This window comes from Acanthaster planci, linkage group LG14 (genome assembly GCF_054643075.1).
Source record: "Acanthaster planci isolate LZ-2023a linkage group LG14, COTS_SCS, whole genome shotgun sequence".
Classification (NCBI taxonomy): domain Eukaryota; kingdom Metazoa; phylum Echinodermata; class Asteroidea; order Valvatida; family Acanthasteridae; genus Acanthaster; species Acanthaster planci.
The window spans coordinates 2,398,467-2,418,949 of record NC_141790.1 but is presented as its reverse complement, the minus strand read 5'-3'; the positions used below and the strand labels follow the sequence as shown (position 1 = coordinate 2,418,949).

The 20,483-nt window shown below is 40.6% G+C and overlaps 2 protein-coding genes across 8 annotated transcripts; one reads left to right on the top strand and one right to left on the bottom strand.

Moving 5' to 3' along the window:
- The first annotated feature begins 952 nt into the window (after nt 1-952).
- LOC110986015 (uncharacterized) lies at nt 953-10,850 on the top strand. 6 transcript variants are annotated; one of them, XM_087145781.1, is made up of 3 exons: nt 953-1,606; nt 4,842-5,102; nt 5,870-10,850. In XM_087145781.1, exons 1-3 carry the CDS (start codon nt 1,561-1,563, stop codon nt 5,890-5,892), a joined length of 330 nt encoding a protein of 109 aa, XP_087001907.1. In that variant the 5' UTR covers nt 953-1,560; the 3' UTR covers nt 5,893-10,850. The 6 variants fall into 6 exon arrangements, 1 of the variants encoding a protein (XP_087001907.1); XR_002599063.2 differs by lacking the exon at nt 953-1,606 and adding an exon at nt 2,019-2,994; XR_002599062.2 differs by lacking the exon at nt 953-1,606 and adding an exon at nt 2,019-2,998.
- A 532-nt stretch (nt 10,851-11,382) lies between these two features.
- LOC110986014 (alkaline ceramidase 3-like) lies at nt 11,383-20,381 on the bottom strand. Of its 2 annotated transcripts, XM_022247587.2 has the most exons (10): nt 20,264-20,381; nt 18,695-18,805; nt 18,120-18,172; nt 16,910-16,962; nt 15,989-16,106; nt 15,681-15,742; nt 14,039-14,140; nt 13,513-13,617; nt 13,205-13,250; nt 11,383-12,971 (listed from the first exon to the last, which is right to left on the bottom strand). In XM_022247587.2, exons 1-10 carry the CDS (start codon nt 20,364-20,366, stop codon nt 12,927-12,929), a joined length of 798 nt encoding a protein of 265 aa, XP_022103279.2. In that variant the 5' UTR covers nt 20,367-20,381; the 3' UTR covers nt 11,383-12,926. The 2 variants fall into 2 exon arrangements, with proteins under 2 accessions (XP_022103279.2, XP_087001906.1); XM_087145780.1 differs by lacking the exons at nt 11,383-12,971; nt 13,205-13,250; nt 13,513-13,617; nt 14,039-14,140 and adding an exon at nt 13,684-13,963.
- Between the last annotated feature and the right edge of the window lie 102 nt (nt 20,382-20,483).

Sequence of the window (20,483 nt, the reverse complement as noted above, 5' to 3'; positions counted from 1 at the left end):
ATTCCCTGTAAGGGTCATCATCAAACTTAAAAATTGAAGTCAAAGAAATAAATTTTTCTCAGTTGTATTTGATAAGAGGAAAGTTGAAACCATCTACAAAGAACTTTTAAATTAAAGAATCTTAGGTTACAGGATCCTGAATATGGATGAAATTTGTGGTCAAAAAGGAGGGGCAGGGGTGCAAATCAAACTTACAAAGTAACTGAAGTTCATTCATATGATTTTACTTTATCTGCATACATTAGGTAGCTATTCCAGTCTATTTGATAAAACTTCGAAAAATTTTCGAAATACTTTTTGTATTTTCCCAGGTTTTTTTTTTCATAGTGAAAATACCCTCAAAATATGTCACGCGAGTCACAAAATTTGACAATTATTTTAGATTACTAAAAACTAGACAGGGATTCAGCTAGTGTTTGATATTTGTAAATCAAACAGTAGTAGTCTATCAATAAAAGCATGAATATTGTAGCGCAATATTATGTAATGTTGCCTGTTGCGGATGTTCAAATTCTAATACTGTACATGAAAGTATAAGATTGCTGTTCAGTTTAATTTAATTAACTTTATGGAATGTAAATATCATTAATTATTCAATCGGTACTTTGCTATTTATTTGTTTATTTTTGCCAACCAATTTGCTTGGATTGTTTCAACCTAAATGAACAAGGACCGTTCAGGCTGGTTGAATGGGGCTATGTAGCGCAAACTGGTTAACACTTACTAGTACTGTACTTCACGCATGTCTTATTCCGTAACGTGTTCGTTGTTTTGCACCATGGAAATCCTAGTTTCGTGCGCTGTAACTGCTCCCTTAAATGATGCATTGACTTCAATACTTGGTGAGTGCGAGCCGGGTACTAGTGGGTGCACCCTTGCGCGTTGGGCTATTTTCTTGTGTTCAGAGCCCAATCGGGCGTATTAGCGATCCTTTGATGTTTTGGAGCACTCGTTAGGGGTCCAGTCCACTAATTCAAGCCCCATTGAAAACAGTGTAAAATCAGCACCGTTCAGGGCCCAATAGCATGCACGCCAACATCCCTGAGATTTCTGAAACACAAATGAAATTCTTGTCTGGTCACTTATCTTTCAATTTCTTTTCAATTTTTTGTGGGTTAACCAATTACATTTTTAATTATTCCCACAAAACAAAATCACCCCCCAAAAAGTGATTTTTCCGAAGTCTGATTGCAGCCATTTTTCAAGTGGCAACCCTCAACTTTCTCGGGCACTTAGGACCATTTTTCAACCGTAGTTTTCAGCCCTTCTGCCCTCATATGAAAGCTCAAAGACCCAGGGAGTTGATCCTGGCGACGATTTACACAATCTCACCATTTTGGGGGCCAAACAATCTCTTTTTTCAAAAGATACTGTGGGTGGGGGCACTTTTAATGCTAATGAGCTGGTCAGAAATTCTCACTTGAATTAGTGGTCTGCACCCCTAAGGGTGGCGTCCATGCAGTAGTGGCGGCTGGGTTTAAAATTTATCCCTCTTGTTTACGTTGGTCCTGGCAGTGGTGGAGAGACCACAACAAGCCATGAATAACAGTTTTATGGGTTATGAGACATCAGAAATACTGCATTGTCGGACACAATAAATATCCAGGTAATCACATGAGAATTATATATGTACATGTGGAACATGTCACTTTGTAATTGTTTGTTTGTCGGATTCAAGAAATTCTTTGATTAGGATGGACTGAATGAAACCTAGAAAAGCTGGATTTCAACCCTAACAGAGCGTAACCCTAGCGGATGCCAACCCTAATGAAGGCTAACCCTAACAGAGGCCAACTGTGGGGGGGGGGTCCGGTTCAATTTTAGATGGTCAAGCACAGCCTGGGCACCGACTGGCCCTGGATATGCACAGGTGACTCAAATCATGGAGGAAGGTATCGAGACACTCTGCATGGTGATTTGTTCTACTCTTGTGTTGGAAGTGCCCTATTTTGGGCTCAGGTTTTCAACTCTTGGGCTGGAGCCTGTCAACTGGAGTAATATCTAGGGTGAGATTTCATGTCAAAGCATGGCCAAAGTTTTACGTCTTTCGTGCACTTGGCCGCTACAGTTGGCAGTGTCTAGCCTGGGTAACCCTCCCCATTATTTGTAGCAACAGGTAGTTGAAGCTGCTCATGTGAAAAGTGTAATTTTCAGCTGCTTACTGCACATTGTATTTGCACTAGTTAGTGTATATAGGCAGTCTGCAGTAGTTTGTGCACATTTGCTATAGGCTGACCTTGAGCATTTTCTCTCCATATACAGCCATTAGACAATTTTTTTTCATTTTTTCTCTGGAATTGAGGTTTTTGATGCATTCTCAACCATTCAGTGTTGTTTGGTGTGAAAAACTGAAAAATGGGTGTATATAAAGGGTGCAGACCACTAATTCAAGTGAGAATTTCTGACCAGCTCATTAGCATTAAAAGTGCCCCCACCCACAGTATCTTTTGAAAAAAGAGATTGTTTGGCCCCCAAAATGGTGAGATTGTGTAAATCGTCGCCAGGATCAACTCCCTGGGTCTTTGAGCTTTCATATGAGGGCAGAAGGGCTGAAAACTACGGTTGAAAAATGGTCCTAAGTGCCCGAGAAAGTTGAGGGTTGCCACTTGAAAAATGGCTGCAATCAGACTTCGGAAAAATCACTTTTTGGGGGGTGATTTTGTTTTGTGGGAATAATTAAAAATGTAATTGGTTAACCCACAAAAAATTGAAAAGAAATTGAAAGATAAGTGACCAGACAAGAATTTCATTTGTGTTTCAGAAATCTCAGGGATGTTGGCGTGCATGCTATTGGGCCCTGAACGGTGCTGATTTTACACTGTTTTCAATGGGGCTTGAATTAGTGGACTGGACCCTTAGGGCTATTTCCGTCGCCCAAATTATGGCGCGTCATTCAATGTTGCCAGGGGAATTTTTTAGATGAGATCACTTGCCTCTTTCTTTGTTTTGGATACGGTTACGGTGCGCGGAACAGGACATTGAGCTTTCTGAACTGTCAGTAAGAACCATTGTCATTTCCATCTAGACATGTTTTCCGAGCTATTAAATTAAGGCAAGTCAAGGTTGGATTACGGTAATTCGTAATTCTGTTCTTTTAAGTGGGTTTTGCAGGGAGAATTTGCTTACAAATTGTGGATTGGTTTCTTTGACATTGTTGGGGTCATTGGCGGAGGTCCTGTCGCTTCCCGAGGTAACCGAGGTCACAGTTTAGGAGGTACATGTACATTGTACCTCCCTGTGTGGTGTTGAATAAACGTATGAGATAAGTTATTCCCTGTCCTGCTGGCCAGTTACTTGTCTGTCTGATAGGGTTGCCTGCAAGTGTGGATACATACATGTACTTTCCACAAACTGACTCCCCCACCCCCCCCGGGTTGTTGAGAACCCGCCGCCCACAGGAATTCCCACCGCGTGCTGAGCCGCTCCCGCGCGCTACCGTAGTAGGCCTAGTAAACAATTTATTTTTTGGGAAGACAAAAATCGCCACAATATTCTTAATTGCTTTGCATTCCCTGTGGAAAAAACTCTTTCAAGTGTGTCAAGCGAGTCATACATGCGCAATATGTCACGTGAGTCACACGCCAGCAATTGAAATTGAGTGTAAAAGCACTGTGAAAACACGAAATTAAATTAGTTAATGAAATTAAAGATTTTTACCCCCAAAAATGATGCTGTATGTCATTTCTGTACAACTACATGTACATCATTAATTGAAGCTCTTTCCTTTGGAAACTCTGTCAATTACATGTACATGAAAGTATGATGATGGGCACATGTACAATACATGTAGGTAAGATGGGCAAGCATATATTCAGACACCCCTCCCAGTTTAATGCGGTCAACCCCTCTACATGGAAAACTCCTAGAAAATTCTGGAACACAGCATTGTTTTACCATGTGGAAGGTGGGCTGTGGAACCTGCACTAAATCCACATGTGAAAGCTTAAAACAATACCACATGCATACACAAGTACATGCTTTACTGTATACATGTACATGCCGGTAGTTCTCTCCTAAAGTTAGTCATCCTACCAAGCGGATTCAGCATCATATAGGTAGTAATTATGACAATTATTATGAATTTAATATGCTTGTTGAAAGTAAATTTTGAATGCCCTATAGATTTCCACCCCATATCTGCCAAAGTAAAGGAATAATAGCAGTTTTCACTCTCTTCCATAATGTACCGCTATTTGCAGGTACATCATTTTTATTAATGTAATATTATAATTGGATTTGTTTTACTCTTATTACAGTTACAATGTAAAAGTGAAAAAGTTATTGCGTCACGGGAGTCACACATTTGTGTCACGGGAGTCACATTTTCTTCAGGCCATTCCTCATAACAAAAGAGACTTGGTACAATGTAACCTATACGTGGATTAGGTCAGAGTATTAAGTTTTTAGTTTAGTAAAAATTTACTTTAGCACACTTGTAGATTCATAGGAAATGCTTTTAGATTCAAGGGATATGAAAAATCCCCTTTTTTATCCTGTCACGCGAGTCACGTCAAAGAAACTGTGATAAAGAAAACAATAGCCATTTTAAAGTGATCAAATAAAAACTAAGAGATACATTCACAATGCCTTGTCTTAATTACATGGTAATTTGAGTTGAATAAGTACCATGTTAGCAACAGTAATGCATTAAAACTCAACATTTTCTTCAAATGTCACGCGAGTTACCTTGGAATGACATTTTCATGCTTTACAATTGTTGGGCAAATTACCAAAATTTCCAAAAAAAAAACGAAAAAACAATATAGGTTCAACAAATGCATAGAAAATCATTACATCAATAGTAACAAACATGAAAGGGTACACATTTTGTTATTCAACAGGTGATATAAACGATGGAGCCTTAAATGGCATAGCTCAAGAGATAGATGCAAGAGAATGGAAGGGAGTGGCTACAAAGCTCAGCTTCAGCTACGCAGAAATTTCACACTTTGAGGCCAATTGTCCCTTGGATATTGTCAGTCAGATATTTCACATGCTGATCAAGTGCAGAAACAGACATTCTGGTGAGGTCAATCAGAGAGAAACTATTGACAATGCACTGGGGGAGGTGAGGAACCCAACTCTGGCTGAAGAGCTCAATGGTTAGTCCATGTTTTATTTATTCACTGCTTTAGCTAGGAAGTATTTTAAGATCTTCTGCTCGGGGTTTATCTGTTTTATCAACTGTGCTTAAAATGATTCCTATAAATGAGGAAAATTCTCACTTCAAGATACTTTCTTGTTTCACTTCCTAGAAGTTTTGCAAGGGAGGTTATAAGTTGAGAAACGATTTCTTGTAACAAGAATTTTGTTCTTATATTAAGAAACTTTTTTTAAAAAGTCGAAATGGAGTACCAGTACTCACTAAGTTTTTAAGTCATAAGATACAGTCTTTTTTAGTGAGTGTTGGTTCTGAGTAGAACTGGTAACTCGACTTTTCCGGCAGCGTGCTCTTCCCATCGCGTTTTGGGCAGTGGGACCCTCAGATAACATACAGTATATGTGGTGTTACTGCAAACCTAACTTGTGGACACCTCACCGCGCAAACCTCCCAAAGATATCAAGATGTGACGTAATGCACAAACATGTTCCTGCTTCAAGCAAAATTGAATTATCAAGCAAAGTTGAATGCACTTTTGCTTATGACCTAAGATCTGGTCTGCCATCACATTATACTGAAACATCCTCTCGCCTTAAGTGACAAGGGAAAGGGGCACAAGGAACAAGAAAATGGCGTTGTAGGACATTTTAAAGAAAGAAAGAACAACTGATGAAATGCAGGATTGTCCAGCACAGAGCTAAATTCAGTAGATACTTTAACTAATATACATGTGCATGTATTGATGGATGTTACTCTTTGTGTCGACAGAGCCAAGGGCTCCCAGAGGCTGAGTGGAACGCATCCTTGCCTGGTTTTGGGGTTGGTTTCAGCTGACAATGACTCCAATGCAAGCACACCGCATTGTAGGTAGGGATCTTGAACATGACATTTGGGCAATGGCGATGGATGATTGGTTTGTTATGCCGCCGCACTGTGGAGTCCACAGTGTTATTGCAGTTTCACGTACAGTACACTGAAAAGCTTAACCATGCCAATGGGAAGTGGCTGTGTTGCGTTGCACTAAGTTCCAGCACTGCTGCCACCATGTTGCGTGACCCGGCGTAGGTTAATTCAGATGACTTTAGAGGCAGGAATTTGGAGGGCAGACGTTTGCCGTGACAGGCTTTATTCAGCACACTTTGTAACACGAGAACATGTACATGTCAATAGAGGGTGTACTTAACATTTCTCTATGTCCCATACTCAACAGGCTGACTGCTGAAATCACTTTGTGTATTGTCTGGAGCTGAATTTGCTCTTCAAAAATTACAGCTTATGCAAGCCCCCCCCCGCCCGCGCTTTCAAACGAATTCCTTTTGGGAAGGCCGTGTGTAAAAATTGCCTCCATGGTTTGCTCAGTAGGCATTGATGAGATCCACTAAAGTACATGTAAGACATACCAGTTTATGCATACTTCCAAACTTAAAAAGTTGAAATTTGTTGTACAGTACATCTGACGTCTCATTTCAAGATGCTGGTAGTAAATATAGACATGATAGAGATGCACTGAAGTGGTACTACGAGAAACGAGGCGGTTTTGTACAAAATGAACCCGTTGCTTTATTTATGATGACAAAAAACATATTGCAGACATATACTAAGTTGAAATTCGTCAACGGTAAAGGAGGAATAGAAGGCACACTGGTACAGTATGAGGGTATTTTACTCCTTGAAACAAGAGAGGGGGATCAGGTGCCAATAGCTGTATTTAGCGGGTTAGCCGGTTTTGATGTGTTTACTGTGGAGAGAAGGGTCCACACTCCCAGAAAAAATGCCACGCCTGTACGCTAAGACAATTGAATACATCGGTAAAAGAAAAAAGTGTCAAAAGAAGAAATATTCTCTATTGTGACCATTCTCGGCAAGCTTGGTTGGGATGGTCTTTTTGGAGAGCAAGTTCTGTCTTTTAAAGAAAGTGACTTTGATCCGAGTGTGCTTGTAAGGGCTCTGAGAGTTGGAATTCTGACCAGGCAGAGAGTCGTGAAGAGGCTAATCCCAGTGCAGTTTATTCATAAAACATTCCAGGAATTCCGTGCTGCTTTATACTTGCAACACATGCTTGAAAAAGACAGAGAGCAATTTCAAGAAACTCTGAATGACATACATGTAATAATATCGATGAGCCCATGGGGTTTTGAGTATCTTCTGCACTTTTGTTGTGGTGACAATGAAGCATGCACCTTTCACTTACTGAAGGCATTTCAAGAGAGGTATCAGAGGGATTTATCATTTCAAAGTGCGGTGGGCCAGTTGGTGCTGCTGTTTTACTTTGAAGGCCAGTGCAAATGTTTGCCTCACAGGGGGTTCATACACTTGTTTGTAAATAATGAGATTTACTGTATGTGGCTGGACCATGCCAGGAAGTGAAATGATTTAAAAGTTCCACCGAGATGGTGCCAACTCAATCACATACTTTCTGAAATGCATTGTTGAGCTTACAAGGGATGGTGCCAGTACTTACCTCGCTGAAGTGAAGGTGGTCACGTTTAAGCCCTTCATCTTTACAGGGTGCGGTGAAGGTTTAGCCTTAGCACTGAATGCAATGACAAATCTAGAACAGGCATGTTTCAGTGATTGCTTCATTAGTGAAGATTTAGCTCGCGTTGCGAAGTCACTCTGTGAACTACCAAACTTTGGAGCACTGAATATATCTCATTGTACCTGAAAGACACAGCAGCACCCTTGTGCAAGCACTTGCAGCAGTGCAAAGCCCTGCGGCAACTGGCCTTGAGTGACTGCTCATTGACTGGAGAGGACATGGTGCATGTTGCCAAGTCATTGAAGGATATACACAACTTGGCTTCATTGAGTCTCTCTAGTAATAAACTGGCTGGTACAGCGGCATTATGGTGTGAGCGCATAAAGCAGTGCAAGGCCCTGCAAAATTTTGATGCAAGGGATTGTTCATTGAATGGAAAGGACATGGTACAGCTTGCTGAGTCAGTAAGGGATTTACCCAACTTGGGTACCTTGAATCTTTCCTGTAATAACCTGGCTGGTACAACTGCATTATGGTGTGAGCAAGTTAATCAGTGCAAGGCCCTGCAGGAGCTCTACTTTAGGGGCTGCTTCTTGAATGGACAGGACATGATACATGTTGCTGAGTCACTCATATTCAGCGACCTGTCCAATTTGGTTACATTGGTTCTTTCCAAGCACAACCTAGGTAGTACTGCATCATTTTGGTGCAAGCCGGTTAGGCCAAGCCAGGCCCCGCGCCGGCTGCAACTTGATTACTGCAAACTGAGACGGGGAAAAAATGAAATCCATCGAGGAATCACTGTCACTGACTTTGTCATTGTCCATGTGATCTATCCATCTGGCTTGCAGTGCTTAAGTACGAGTGCCTCTTAGTGAGTGTGTACATTTACAAATTCTGCAAGAAACATTGGAAGTTAGAGTTCTTACAAAAATCACCTTGTTTGCATAGTTCAGTATTGTCCTTATTGACTAGTCCTTCCACTCAAAAAACCTCGTTTGTTCAATGTGAAGTTTTTCATACTTTAGATTTTTCCCTTTTTAGGGGGGGGCATCGGGATGTTCAGATCAAGAAATATATCAGTTACATGTTGCCATGGTAAGTGTGTTAATGTAAAAATGGTTTACCAGGCCCATTCCCTGACCTACATGTAAGGGTTCCTCAAACCTCAATTGTTTGTATGTTCACAGCAAAGGCTTCATAATTTAACCACATACATGTACCACAGAGGTGGACACATCATTCGGCACATTTTCTTCCTTTGATTGATTTGGATGAAGTAGTTTACTCCGATATGCTATTGTTCTCACTTTAAATTTGTTTGCTCTTTGAAAAACGTAGCAACCACTCAAAGGCACATGTACATGTACTACCAAAAATGGGTAAGGAAGAAAAATTCAACAGTGTGGGTTTGATGGCATGAATGAAACATTGACTTTTCCTTCATACTTCATTTTTACAGTCTAGAAATATGAGAGGGTGATAAAGATTAAATTGATGTCAATCAGCTCATGTGGTCATACAGTATGTAGATGTACATGTATGGAAAATGGATACCAGGCTTGATATATCCACACTGGCATACGCAGGCTTAACCCGAACAAGCCAGTGCCTTCATCACCACAGTGCACTGTGCATATATCCACAAGTAAAAGTTGTAGTAAGACAAGTGATTTCCATGTAACATGCTGAGACCTCATCAGTGCGTGGATAGTCCTTCCTCAGTGTTGGTGGAGGCAAAAATATGAAGTGATTCAATATGAAGGTTAGGCACCGAGGGACAATCTGCCTGAATTCTGTAGATTGTAGAATCTTGTCTTTCATTAGTGCTACAAACTGAGTGGCTCATCAACATCGCCTTTTGTTAACCATGTCCCCATGCGCTGTTCCCTTGGGGAGCAAGTTTCAGTCATCTGCCATCCTCCGGCAGAACACATTCTGCTTATCAGCCGTGAAATAATCTTTTGGTGACCATGTATGTGTCTGTGTTTCTGTAAATAACTATTTTTATCCTTTATCATTTTTGAGTAGCCTGAATGATACAAAGAGCCCATTTTTTTTTTACAAATGATCAGAATCATAGAATTTGCCAACATTTCATTTATGGCATGTACTTTAACAGCTCTTGATCACCACTTGTCTAGATATGAGCTATGATAGAAAAGAGAAGCACAACTTCAGATACGGAAATTGAATTCCATGAAAAGCTGAATGATATGTACATGTATGTAGAATGTGAATTACTCCAAAATAAAAACAGCTGGCTAATCTCTATGAGCGAAGTAGTAATATTTAGCAGTTGCATACAGTCTTGTACAAAGTGTACCTACATGTATGTGCATTGGCTCAGAAGGGATTTTAATACACTGTTGCAACATGCATCAGATGTTTTCTTATACAGTTCTACATTGTTTGGGTCATGTGTTTCTGCTTTAGTTTAATCGATCAATCAAAATTCTACAGGTTTCAGTTTTATTCAGATTATATTCACATGTAGACGTCCATGATGCTAATGTGTGCGAAGCAGACTGCACGTTGTGCATGTACATGTATTTGACACTTTGTCATCTATCGGGGAAAGAGGTTGGCTACGGCATTGTATTACATGTATTTTCTGTTATCTGTGAGTGATGAATCCGTTATCATTGTACATATACATCAGTTGGAAAGAATTGTAATGACATGCTGTAGTATGATTAATATCCTTGCTATGGTGATCGCAGATGGAACCAGACCCCCTGTCTTTCAGTTGTAACACAATTATTGAATTGACCAAGAAAAGGTAGAAAGATGCTATGCTATTTTTGTATTATTTGTAAAAGCCTGAAAGAGCCAAGATTCATTTTTGTACATTACAAGTGATCGGAGTTATGAACTTTGTGGCAGTTTATTCTGATGCAAATCAGATGTTTTAATCCAATCACGAGTCACTTCCAATTTCCAAAATTTACTGTGACTTACATGTACAAATGCATAGATTTAAGCATTACAAACATATGAATATAATATAAATAATAGAAAATATTGAATGCAAGAGAGCTGGCAAATCTCTGAAAGTAATATTTGTCTGTTACCGTTGTCTAACTTGTTGTTTGAGAAGTTTGGGCAACCTTTTGTAAAAGGTGTTTATATTTGTGACCCGGTACATCGTAATCAGGAATAAGTTGCTGAGGCCGTCTTACATAATGGCCGAGTAAAGTGGTAATGTTGGAAAAAATTGATGTTGCAGTTTCTGTATATTTTGGAAGTGTTAAACTAGGCATACATGTACATGTTAAGGTATTGAGTTCATCTGTGAAACAATCCTAGCACAATCAAGTTATTCGTGAGAGTAATATTTTCATTTGCATAGAAAGGGGATCTTATTGTCCGTCCTTACATTTATGACACAAAGAGAGGAGAGGTGTGTTTCATTTGTGATTTCATCTTTTTTTTAATGCCAAATTAAAAAGTGCCTGCAAGTGCTGAATTACTAATTGCAGATACATGTAGTGGTGCAAGTATCCTTAACAGAAATCGTCTGGAAACTGTATGCTTGTCAAATGTATCCAATATGTATTATTGGTCTTTCCTTGTGAAATATGAATGCACAGGAATGTCCGTTGCTAGCCAATTAAATGATATTCTTGAACTGCATTTTTAGAAGTAACAATAACTTTACAGTTCCTGGTACATCTTAAGAGAGGATGGTCTTCAGCCAAGTCCCTTTGTCATGTGCTGGAAATTAAGAAAGAATAGGTTATGATTTTTCAGTAGACAGTTATCCAGAACAAAGAAGAAACTACAAAGGGCACCACTGTGGTCAAGAACAATTGCTGTCTATTCTCTTTATTTGATATAGTACTTCACTAAAAACAAAGCATTTATACTGAGAAAGTACTGTTGTCAGTTTATACCCACTATACAGAGCAGCGACTGCTCTTACATGTGTGAAGTTTCAACTTCATGTGCTGTGTTTTGCACAACAGCCAATGGGCACAAATTTCATTATATGTATGCCCTTGAATAAGTCCAACACGGACAAGTAAACTATCCTATAAACAGGGACTACATGTAGGCAAATTTGCTAAGTATGGGCAAAAAAAACTAGGTAAGCAGTCACATTACCAACCAAAAAGCTATGTAAATAACACTGACCTACATGTACTTAACATGGAAACAATACCACTCTCCCATCTACCAACACTGCTCACGTTACAATGGTATAATTGCACAGTCACAAGAGTAAAACTTGTAGCAAAATGGTGTGGAAGTATTTGAACTGTAAGTTATGACTTAATCTATGCCTGTCAAACAGGGTTTCACCTAGTACTGCTGTATCTCCCTCTCGCTTTCCAGCCAAGGTTAAAAACTGTCTGTCCTCTCATACTTTTGAAACCTACAACCCTCGGTGCTGAGGCCATATTTCCACTGCACCCAGTATTTTGGAAGGAACTGCGAAGACTTGTTTGCCTGTGCAAAAACTGACGTTCAAAATAGGGGCTTTGTAAAATTTGAACTTAAGAAAAAAACTGAGCCGAGTTGTCTTCCTGAAGCTGAACATCCAGCACAAACTGCCTGGCCCTTCCCATTAAGGGACATTTACAAGTCCAAGACTTTGGCACATTTCACCGAACCTGTTCAAAACCCTCCCGTTTGAAAATTTTCTGGCATCTTGCTTTCCTCTCCTTAGAGAGTCATACAGATGAATATGTATGTGTCTTGTTTTTCAAAATCTTATTCAAAGTTAACAGTAACAATAAACCAGAAATAACAGAAGCTACACTATCATTCAGAGGAGCACATCTGTCAAATCTTTATTCCTATTTCCTGTAAGTATACTGACATGTACATTATGTGAATGGTGGTACAGCTGAATCAAACCTTAAACCATGTAAACTGCAAGTCTGACTTGTTCGAGTATGAAGACTGTTTGACAATGGATTGGGGTCTGGGTTTACAAAAAGGCCGAGACGCGCTGAGGGGCTCGGACTTGAGACAGTGTGCGAGTTCTTTTTTTGGTTTTCTTGCAAGCACCATATTTCTCTTTTAATGATGAACAAGTTGGGCATTTCAAAACAGCTACATTAGGTCATTCAGGAACAAAGCATGTGCAGGAATTGGCTTAGGGCTGCCTTGATCGGGCAGACCTTTAACTTAGGTCTGGAATGACCTCATTCTGGGCATGCCCTGTTGGAATACCCAATGAGCTCATTCTACAGTCTACAATGGTAACTACGCTTGATTTACACAGTGCCACATTCTATATATACATGTACGGGGAGTTGGAAAATGACATGGCAACAACTCTTGTACCCTGTGTGATGTGAGCACCATATTGCGAACAGGGATGTCTTCAATGTAGCCTCATTCTGCCTTCCCAACTGACACAAACGGTAGGATGCCTAATTGCTGCAAGAAACATCCAACAGAACCTGTTAGTATGCTTGAATGTGTCTATGCACTTGTTAACAATAACAAAAACCAGTCCATATGAACATGACCATCACTGGCAAAATGAGCCTATTCATTTATTCAAATACATTAGTGTAACCTTTCTTAAAAATATTCATGTTTCAGTATGATAACTTTGCTGAGACAAGTTTTCAACCACTGTAGCATGGATTAGAATATACGTTTCTTACCCAAACAGTGGTCTTGCGTTTCAGAAACCTGTTTCGTAAATAGCAACTGTAAAACAAAAACACAACACAGGAAAACAAATATTAATTACTCTGACAAACTGCACTGTAATTAGGTAACAACGGTGCACCCGGCAAATACAGTGACTTTTCAAAGTTTTGTGACTTGGAATCTCCAATACGGGTTCAGACTGACACGTCCAAATACTTGACTGCAAACAGGTTGGCATCCGATGTCATCCATTTGCAACTTTCCAGTGTTTTTTTTTTTTTCCCTTCAATGGCCTGCATATGCTGTTGACTCCACTTACCTAAACATGATGTGGCCGTGGGTACCAAGGCCAGCTAAGACATGCCACCAACCATGGAGTTGTAAGACTGCACTAGCAGGGGCTGGAATGAGCTCTCGTGATTGCCTGGGCAAACAAAAAAAACAACAAAACATCAAAAAAATGGTGCAAGGAAACCTTTCTCACATTATTTTTACTCAAGTTAACTTAAAAAACTAGCAGATGCGTGAACTGAACTTGCACCCTCCAGAATGCTGTAATGACTCCACCTTCAAAGAGTCTTGTAGTCGAACCCATCACAAGTCCCTTCACAAAGTCAAGTCCCGTCACAAGGACAGTCACAAGTCCCTTCACGAGTCCAGTTACAAGTCCCCTCACAAGTCCCGTCACAAAGCCAGTCACAAGTCCCCTCACAAGGCAAGTCACAAGTCCTCTCACAGGTCCAGTCACAAGTCCCCTCACAAGTCCAGTTCTTATGATTAATCAAGCAAAATGAATAAAGCTTTTAAGGTAAGGAGACTCAACATAAGAAACTTTGACTACATACCTAATTTGTGTGCAGAAACCGTTGTCTACTAGCCACAAAAAGAATCCAGTCGCATAGAGACCAATTGAATACACAAAGAGGAATAGTGAATACTCCTGTTTGCTGTCATTAGAAACAAAACGAGAAAATCAAGCTACAACTGTAAGACATGAAGGAATGTGCAGTTACACACGCCATTACATCATATTGATTTGGTGTGAAATATATGGCCGATCCTTCCACGTACAAGGACACCATACAAACTGGTTACCACAGTGATCATGTTGACAATCACTACTGGGGATCCAAAACTATCTCCGTCTTCTTTTGCGTCATTAACGATTAACTCCTAAGAACATGAAAGAAAAGGATAAAGTGCACAGAATCGCTCTACGATGATATCGTCGGTTTCACCACAAAGTGACGTATCGTGGATAGTTGCCACACCACGAAGTGACGTATCGTGTGTGCAAAGTCTATGATGAACCCAACGATAATTATGTATCAGATGTTCATCGCACTGCATGGTGGGATAGAATAGGGGTTATCAGTGCTGTGTACACGGCCACTGTCTGAAATGAGTAGGGAAGTGAAAGGTGCAATCTTACCATTTCTAATTGTGCGAGACGATTCCCCAGACAATTTGAAACAATGGGTGCAAAAAAACTGCCTTTTGGAAACAAAGACAATCGTACTCGTTTGGTCATGATAGCAATGTATGGCAATATATACATCAATGAACCCCATTCTCTCCCACAATGTACATGTTCAGTCATTTTCAAAAGTTTAGGACCACCCACAGAAAATGCATTAACCTGAAGGAAAACCAAACTTAAACCAATCATGGCAACTTAGGTTTATTTTCAATGTGTTACCTTGGTACCTTGGTTGAACATTTTTTACTACATTTCCATGATTTGGAAATGTAGTAAAAAAATAAAGTCTAATATTCAGTGTTCCCTCCTTTATTTCTTATTTCTTAGACTGGCTTTTTTTCCCAAGCTGCCTTACAGACTAAATGTTAAACAAGACCTGCCTTTGCAAAAATTTCATTCAAATGGGTATACAGCACTACACTGATGTTATGCACGACTGTAAAATCATGTGAATTAAGTAATCAGTCAAAAAGACAATGCAATGCAGGCCCAGTGACAGAAATAACAATAAAATTCCAGGTGGTCTTAAACTTTTGCAAATGGCTGTACTTTGGTAAACACTGTGACATGTCATCAGTACATAGGGCCATTACTCAAAAAGGACTCAAACCTAAGACCATCATTCAATTTACCAAGATTATCCAGATGACTGGAACCGGTTTAGCATAGTGTATGATAAACAATGACAGAAAAATTATCCTTTTCCATTTACTGCGATGTGAATTTGAAAGCAACAACAGAGAAAAACTGACTGAGGAGAGATTCAAACCTACGAGCCCTTGCATTACCACTCCAGTGCTCTGACCTCTGGACTACTCATCCTGAAGCTGGCAGCTTGACAATACCCAACAACTAGCTGACTATCAGCAGAGCACAAGTGCAGCATTTCCAAAGGTCTTGGGTTCGAATCCTGCAGCAGTTAATTTTCCATGTTTAACTGAAAACGAACATGAGGTGAACCTAGCCAAGTTTCCTCTATGGACAATTTAACAAAGGAGCTGACTTACTTGACAGTGACACAATACACACCGCGGAACACAAGTGTAAAGACCAGGATTCCATAGGCCGTCTGTAACAGATCAAAGGATGAAAATAACTTCTTAGTATATTTTTTTTCTCGTCTGCAAGAGACCTAAAATATAATGGCATCATGTGTGTGCTTCCTTCAGGGACTCAATGGATCCTATCCCACGTCACTATTGTAGGAGAGGGCGAGTTAAGAAAGTGCGATGTCATTAGGTTACAGGTTTATTCTTACTGGAAAGTCAAACATTACTGAACAAAAATCAAAGAGAAAAATGAGAGTTACATGTACCTGATGGAAGACGGGTTGGTTGGTTAGAATGTAAATACCAGTGACCAACGAGGCATATATAAGAAGCAATAACGCCAGTGGATAGTTGTGGCTGTTGGGCTCTGAGTTGCTTTCATAGCTGTGCAGGGAAAAAAAGCATTAAAGTTAAAGAAAATAACTGGAAAACATGCCGCTACCTCAAAGAAACATCTAGTTCAGATTGTCCAACTTATTTGAAGAGCTTGCTATGCATGGAGAAATAAGTATATTACAATGTGTGGCTGCTGATGAGAGACACATGAGCACAGGCTATCCGCCTTGAGCAGAAGCACCCCCTCATCGGTTGAAAGAGAGCCATGTTGGTCAGGAATGTTCATTTTGTTGGTGGCAATGCGACCGTAATGCATGCATTCATAGTCACTCGTGAGCCTGCAAAGTGTACTTGCAACCAATGGAGCCTCTACTGCTAACAAACTTGATGAGAGACAACATGAGCACAGGCTATCCGCCTCGAGCAGAAGCACCCCCTCATCGGTCGAAAGAGAGCCATGTTGGTCAGGAATGTTCATTTTGTTGGTGGCAATGCGACCGCAATGCATGCATTCATAGTCGCTTGTGAGCCTGCAAAGTGTAGTTGCAACCAACGGAGCCTCTGTTGCTAACAAACTTGCGCCCTCTCTTGGCCCAGCTCAAGGCTCCTAGCTGCGTTCATTCAGCTCAGCTTCTTTTAAGAAACCTCACTCAGTGGAAACAATATAACTGTTGTCTACAGTATATTGTCGATAGTGTTGCAGAGTCAAGCCAGGCCACATCAAAAAGAAGGTTTTTTACTTATTTTGACCGGGACTCAGTCAAATAAACAATACTGACAAAACACTGCACCAGAACCGCACAACATCTGCAGGACAATCAGATAGCACACGTAATTTGTTTTATACTCACAAAGCATAAACCAGCACACAGGTTCCCCATATCATTGGTAGTTCATCTAAGAGCTGCGAAATGAATAAACAATGAAGATATCACCAGGGGCCAATGTCAAACAGCTGCTTAACTCCTTGACGACAGGAAATTCTTCCCAAAAGCCAACTCCAAGAATTCCAGCCTCGCTTGGCCACGAAGGCCACCTGCCACACCGCAAATTCTTGATTTTTGGCCCTGCATGCTCTCCACACTTTGAATTACACAGTGAAAAGGCTGATTGTTCGGCGGCATGCGGCTCTACTCACCCTTCTACATTCCCGTTGCCTCTTTTCAAAGTGGGGACTATTGTGAAACTGGTGATTATGATGCAAAATCTTTTCATTTCTGGGCTACGCACAAAGACCAATTACCATATATACAAGAGCCAGGGTCTGCCTTCTTTCACCGTGTTCGCTTGAGCGTGGGCCGAGAATAATAGTTGAAAAGCGGGCTGAGGATCTCAATTTTCACTGTGGCTATAGCCACCTCCCGGCAAAAATTAAGCGTGAAAAACCATGCTTGACAAATCAGGTTACCAGCCAAAACTTCATGTGATGTATATTGTTTTGGAATCGTATTCACCTGTCTTTTGGTTAGCATAACAATCCCACAGATTTTGACCTGTTAACCTATTTGCTTTTTAAGCATAGTTTTTGTGCTTCAGCAAATTTGGCCCCAGCAGGAGAGTAAATCAATATCTGCAATAACACAAGTCAAAATTAGGTATACCCACGGGATGAAACTCACTTCTACAGATTTATTGCAACTTTAAAGTGCAACACAAACCCAGTTTGATGAGTAGAATTCAAAGCTTTGCACAGTGTAATACTGAGGCATGCGACGGTTTGCAGGTATGACCTTGCAGGGTATCTCTTCTTGCAAGAGGCGTAGTTCTCACGGCCGGGTCTCTCCAGAACCACACTTCTTCCAAGAAGAGATACATGTATATCCCACATGGTTGTACCTGCACACTGTCATCTACAATACCCCGTCTGGTACCAAAGGACCACTTATTTTGTCTAAACAACTCGCTTTTCGCCATTGAGTTGAGTTTTAAATATCCATACATGTAGCACAACAGACACTGGGTTCTAGGCATTCACAGGCTTGAGAGGTAGGCCTCTATCTCTGGCACTGCCTGTCAGCAAAGTGCAATGTGTGGTCTGTCTCATCCGGTCTGTCCCCTTACCTGCATTTCATATAGCAAGGTCATGTGGAAGCACCAGGAACCCAGACCGACAGCTGCAGAGAATAATAGAAAACTGTGAATGGATAGGAAGATTTTCTATCCTCAGCTTGGAATAAACTATGAAGACAGTAACTAAAAATACAATGTTGCAAACCATTACCTCTAAGGTCCGTTGTGGCTTAAAAAATAAAGACATCAAATCCGTCAAGTTGTGACATTGTGGACAATTTTGCAGGATCAATGGAGGTATGGCTAAAGCACTACATGTCATGATCCCATTTTACACGAGCTGGGCTTGGGTGGCTAGTTTGAATCCCTGCAAACTTGACAATTGAGTCTAAAGACATCAGCACTAGTAAGCGGTAAGTGATACATTCGAATCCCACCTGGGCAAGCCTGTAATAATGTTTCCACAACTCAAGCACCACTCTTGAGCATACGGTGTGAATGAACACATTGTTGTAAAAAGTAGCTACATGTATATGTATGCAATTCACATAAGCTGTGATTGGTTGTCAGGGAAAGTGCTATGACGTGAGCCACTGACAAGTGGTACTTTGATGGCAAACACTCACAGAGGAAAGCAAAGCAAGCCCAGTAGAATCGTTGTTCCACATTGCAGAAGGACAAGTAGACCATGGACATAATTGGTGGGATGATCATGGCAACATTGCTCACTGTATTCCCTGCAGTGGTAGAAAAATTCCTCCAATTTATTATTTCTTTTCCATTCTACCATAATACATACACATTTTGAAGACGAAACTGGGCTGAAAATTTTCGTCAAATAATCAGTCTACAAAAGTCAACAGTATCAGCACTCCTTACATTTAGAACCCTGCTACTCATACAACAAAGGTAAATTTACATGTATGTCGTCCTCCACCAAAGCTGGTAAGAACTTCACATTTTCCACATTCTTGCCAAAATCGCCCTTCGAACTTTAGCAGGGGTGTGAGTGGTCACTTAAAATTAAAGCTGAAAACAGCTAGCAAAAAGCTGAAATGTGAAAAGTCCCTGCAATTTTGTACAGACCAGGAGTACAAAAAAGCTGAAATTTTGGGTCAAGATCTAAACAAAAAAAGCTAAAATCAGCTAAAAATCTGATTCTCACACCCTAGTATAGGATTCGTTTCGCACTCTGCCTCTTTTCAAGAACTTAAATCTGGTTTATTATGTGATTTTTATTCCATCACAGCAAGTCATTGCCTAACCAAAAGTCCAGTTGATATTCAAATAGCATAGAATTCAGTAGGGTTTAATGGTGTTGATAAAAATCAGTATTATCAAGCATCAGTACTGGCTTCTCTCATGTCTGTGGACATCAAATAATGATGTTGCATATAAAACTTTCAAAAAAATTTAGCACTTTTGGCTTTATCATGTATGTCATTACTAGCGTCCTTTTGCAAATATAAATGGGGGCATATCTTCAGAAAAACCGCTGTAAGAAATATGTTGAACTCTATGTTGGCAACACACCGTGTAGCGTCTCAATGTGAGACTACGGCCATGATGGCATTCACAAGTACCAAACACCATTTACGGCTCTTCTCCATTTGATGAAAATTAAAACCATAGTCGTAGGAGATGGGACCGGAATACGGCTCCCCCGTCATGTGCCACAGCATGCAATTCCCTGTGTAAATAGGCTAAATTGATTAGGCCTAATGATTGATACACTGGCAGTACATGCAGTACTGGGTGAACACATGTGCATGACTGATGACCAAGGTGGGATAGATGGACAGTTGTAAAGCAGACTAGGCTAGGGCCTAACTAATGTAAGCAGAAGTCAAAAGGTTGGAGTTGTTTGAACTTTTGAGTATGACAGGGTATAATGAGGAATTCACCTGGCTGGCATAGCAATACCCCCAAAATAGACCCGAAAACAGGGCCCAACGAATACTCCTCCGTCGTACCAGTATACGACGGAAGAGTATTCGTCGGGCCCTGTTTACGGGTCTACCCCCAGATTTATGTACGTAGCTGTCGTCCGCCGCACTCCGACCAGTTAGCCAGACATGCCATCATCAGGCCACGCCTGGGGCGAATAATCCCTTATTTCTGCTGTATTTTCGCTAAGGATTCGCCTCAGAATTTTAAAATAAATATATATGCAGAAAGCAACAGATTGTATTTACAAAACTCAGCAATGTATGGTGTCACAACGTAGTTTTCTTCGCACCAATCCAGGGTCGAAGTCGGCTCTCCCCAGACACCATCCATATCCAAGAGCGGCGCCATCTTTGCATGTGCTGGCATTATACCGCCACCACATTCATTGGATGGACAGCGTACCTCTGTTGCGCAAAAAAATCGGGGCGTGGTCATGCTTGTGGGTGCACCACTACAAATAAATTC